The 4375-nt window shown below is 56.0% G+C and overlaps 1 protein-coding gene across 1 annotated transcript in view; it reads right to left on the bottom strand.

Annotated features, from left to right (window-relative positions):
- Nucleotides 1-1344: 1344 nt before the first annotated feature.
- The window catches only part of LOC102044165 (choline transporter-like protein 2), a gene marked incomplete at its 5' end in the record, with an annotated part of 7559 nt that continues 4528 nt past the window's right edge, over nucleotides 1345-4375 (bottom strand). Inside the window, 4 exon segments of the mRNA XM_005431229.2 lie at nucleotides 1345-1838; nucleotides 3530-3614; nucleotides 3979-4067; nucleotides 4215-4295. Coding sequence (XP_005431286.2) covers nucleotides 1732-1838; nucleotides 3530-3614; nucleotides 3979-4067; nucleotides 4215-4295 — 362 coding nt within the window.

Below are 4375 nucleotides of genomic sequence, written 5' to 3'. Positions count from 1 at the left end.
CCTTTTTAACAAAAAACCCCCAGTCCCTGCCACTCCTCGGCTGATCCCCACAGGGTTCCCACACCCAAGGGGTCAGGATTTAGGAGGAAAACAGCTGAAAATCGAGGAGTGAGAGAGAATCTGCCCCCAACAGGAACGCTCTGAGCAGAAATAAAACCAAATCCACCCTGAAACCTGCACAGGGAGGGAAAACACTGAATTAATCCAGAACGAGCATCAGGAGCTGCAGGACACGCGCTGGAATGGCTGTAAGTGGAACACGGTCTGGGGATTATTCCTTGAATTATTCCCACTCGTCCCAAACAGGGAGGATTTGCCTCTTTTTAGCTCAATTTGATCTTTTCTGTTGAGCTTTACTGTTACATTTTTAGCTTTGTTTTTACCTTTCCCTTCATTTTTCTGTCTTTCCCCTCACTTCTCTAGTTTTACGTTTTCCTTCATTTTTTTGGCTTCAACTTTCCCTTCCGCTCCTCTGTCCTTCTGATCAGCTGCACTAAAAAACGAGGGGGAAAAGGGGAAAATTGAGGGAATTTCAAAAAGAAAAATTAGAGAAATTACAGTGTTTGATTGCAGCTAGGGAAACTCTGCCCGGTGGCGCCAGAGAAACTAAAACGTGCCCCCCAAAAATTCACTGGAAAAGCTCCAAATAACCGTGACTGAAAACATTCCTGGAAAAGCAAAATATACAAAAGCCCCCAAAGGATTGGATAATTCCACAGAAACGTCCCCTGGATGATACAAAACCTAAAGGTGGCGGGGAATTGGGATAAAAAGAAGCCAAAGGGATCCCTCGGCACCAATTCCTGGAGCCAGGTGAGCACTGGGAGGGGGAAATTGTCCCCCAAAGCCTCAGAGCATTTCTTTAAATCCTTTTTTTTTAACAAATGAGCCCCAAAAAAAGCCCAATTGCTGGCGGCGGCTGCGCCGGGTCTGAGGGTTAATTCTGTTACATTTTAGGTTAGAGTTAATTACATTTTAGACTTAATTGACCCCATTTCCACACCAAAAAAAAAAATCCCTTTTCCCCCTCCAGGTGCTGGCTGCCCCCGGCTTTGCTAAAATCACCTGGAATGAAACCAAAACCCCCCCAGGTCCATCCACACCCCCTCGAGTCCCAAAACCCCTTATGCAGGTGAAGCGTTTGGGAAGCTGGGGAAGGGTTTGCCGCCCTAAAACGACAAATTTTGGGGGGACCAGATGCACATTTTGGGGAGGAACCTGTGGAAGCTGCGGGTCCCCAAGAGGCGCAAGAACTGGACAGAGCCTCAAGCCCCAAATTCTGCTCACGGCCCCCTCGTTCCCCTCCACGCAGTGGCTACAAAAGCAGTAATTAGCTTAAACCGCAATTCAATGTTTAGGGGGGGCCACAAGGAAAACACCCCACGAGGAGCTGCCTGCACCTCCCGGCCCGTTCCTGCATCACCAGATCCGCGCGGATCCCCCCGGGCTGACCCCAGAAGGGTTCGCTGGGACCAGAACAGGACCAAACACCAATCAAACTCACTCTGGAGTCGCTGGCCACCCAGAAATCGGGGGATTTCACCCCAGGAGTGGCACTGGCATGGGGCCCTGCGTCTCGTTAGTGGCGACAAAGCTCGTCATGTTACCAGCGCAAGGATTTAAGGCCGAGTCATCAAAAATCTGCATTTTACCGGCCCACCCACACTGTCGGGGGGGCGGTCCAAGGTCCACGGAGGCGAATTCCGCGCGGGACAGGCGGCGCCGGGCGCTCTACGCGTCGGGCTGGCCTTTGTTGGTCTTCTTGAGCAGCTTCCTCAGGTCCTGGGACATGAAGTAGGGCTTTTCTGCCGAGCCGTCGTTGCGCTCCAGGTCTTCCACTGCAAAGAGAAATCCCCGGCCCCGCGGCGGGGGCAGGCGTGGGGTTGGTGTGGTGGAGGCTCCTGGGACCCTCTGGCAACGATTCCCGGGTTAAGCAAAGTCTCTGGGCTCATCCTGAACGGGGCTTTTCTCTCTCTGACATAGCAAATGTGGGAATGGCCCGCAGAGGTTGGGAAGAAAGAGGAAATTTGGGCGTTTTGTTGCTTAGGGGGGAAAGATGAACAGAGCCAAGGGCAGGAGGGAGCCCTCAGCTCTTCCCAGCAGCTCTGGAGCCAATGCAAAGCGATTCCCCTCGTTCCTGACACACCAACGAGGCTGGAAAATCCCAGCCGTGGAAAAACAACACCCCAAAACCAAACAAAGCCACAAAGCTCCGGGCTCACAATGCCCAGGGGATGTTTTGAGAGGGATTTGGATCCTTCTGGGATGGAAACGGGAGCATCAACACCAGGGCTTTGTCCTGGGAGGGTCTGGCTGGGAGCTGTGGCTGAGGCTGAGCCACAAGAGCTGTTTTTTATAAATCTTGATCATTTCTGGGCTTTCTGGAGGAGAAATCCCGACTCCCCCCATGGCTGGAGTGAAACCCTCCAAGTCCCAGTGGGCACTGGTGACGGCTCCTGCGATGGCTGGGACAGGGGACAGGGACAAGCTGAGCTAAAGCAGCAAAGCTCTGCAACCTCGCCCGGAATCCTTCAGAATTTTATGGTTTGCATAGAGACAGGGGGAGGAAAAGGGTGAGAAAATTGCAAGGAAAGGGGTGAGGAAAGGGCAAAGAAAGTTTCACTGCTCTTGGCCGAAGCAGATGCAGAGGAAACGCCCAGAGACCGGTTTGGGGTGGCGGGACGCACTCGGCCCATCCCACCAAGCCCTGTCCCTCCGTGCCGGGTCCCTCGTGCCAGCCCTCCCTCAGGAGCAGGGATCTCTGCCTCGAACCCACGATGATCTCCAGGCACCGTGCTCCGTGCTACCGGGAGCCCCAGCCGGCTCCGGGTGGGTTCTCTCGCCGCAGGAACGCGGATTTTTGGGCAGGAAGGCAGACTGGACACCACTGGGCGCTGAGGGCCGGCACCCGCCACCCTCGAAGGACTCCGGGGGACACAGAGGCACCGCGGGAGTCGCTGCCGGGGTCAGGGGGCCGGGAGGGTCCCGAGGCAGCCTAGCCTTGGCTATCGGTGCTTTTGGAAGGTTCTAGGTGCCCCTTGAGCAGGATCTCGCTGAGCTCGGGGGACATGTAGTAAGGCCTCTCCGGAGATCCATCGTTTCTCTCCAGATCTTCACCTTTTCCAGCCCCGGGAAGAAGCGGCCGTGAAGGGGAAGGGCGAAAAGCAGTGGAGGAGCCAGGGAGAGACAGGGCGGAGGTGGAGGATGGAGAACGTGTGGCCAGAGACACGGGAGGCGTGGAAGAGAAGGGAAATAGGGAGGGAAAAAAGGGAAATCGAGGTTAGCTGTAGTTAATTCCACCGAGCCCAAAGCACCAAAACAGAGGGGAGAGATGCAGGAGCCCACGGACAGGCTGGGGGTCTCTGCTGGAGCAGGCAGGGGAGAGCAGGTGAGAACGCAGGTGAGGAGTCAGGAGAGGAAAAAGCAGGAGAAAACCACACAGAGGGACCCCGGGATTGGGAGCAAAGCCCCAAACTGGACACTCTGGGGGTGAGCCTGATGGGAGAGGGGTTTTTTTGCTGATACTCACAGAAGCAGAGGAAGAGGGTGTCCACGCACATGCCGTACACGCTGAAGAACCCGTGGGCAATGAGGTAGGAGCCCACGATCACCGTCTGGAAGGAGACACCACACGCTGATGCCACAGAGAGCCCGGAATCCCCCCCAGGAGCAGCAGCAGGAGGAGGAAAGTGCTGAATCCCACATTCCCCAGAGGAAGGAGGAGAAGCGAACAGGGCAGGACTGCCTGGAGCAGCCCGAGCGGGGACAAAAGGCCTCAGCCACCACTGGATGGAGGCCAAAGTGGGCAGCGCAGGCGGGTGCGGCGCCAACAGCGACCAACAAAGGAGCTCATTGCACCAGAGACCGGGAAAACACCAACAAAGGGGCTCTTTGAGGCAGCGGCTGTGGGGAGGGGCTGCTGTGGGGCGCCGCCGTCCTCTCCTTCTGGAGTCACCCCACAGAGAAAGGGCAGCTCACCAGAATCGGGACCCAGTAGTAATTCAGCGGCGGCGCCGTGTCCTGGACCAGCTTTATCCGCTGGGTGAAGAAGAAGAAGGCGAGGATTCCTGGGAAAGCAAAGGGTGGACGAGGGTGGGCAAGATGGAGAGGAGAACCTTCACAGGAGGGGTGATTTGAGTGGAGCTTTTGGGACAGCACAACCGGTGACAGCAGCTGGGTGACTCGAGGAGAAACTTCCAGAAGCCAGCACTCACCCACGCTTCCCACGATGAGGAGCTTCCCAAGGAAGAAGAGGAAATCCGTGACTTTATCCAACACAGCCACCCTGGAGACAGGAGAGCGATGAGCCTCTGCATCTGCTCCCCACTCCGAGCTCCCACAGAAGCAGCCAAGGCACGAATGGCAAACGGTGTGG

This window comes from Geospiza fortis, unplaced genomic scaffold (assembly GCF_000277835.1).
Source record: "Geospiza fortis unplaced genomic scaffold, GeoFor_1.0 scaffold566, whole genome shotgun sequence".
Lineage (NCBI taxonomy): Eukaryota > Metazoa > Chordata > Aves > Passeriformes > Thraupidae > Geospiza > Geospiza fortis.
Note: the sequence above shows the minus strand (reverse complement) of the source record. Positions and strands in the feature narration are given on the sequence as shown.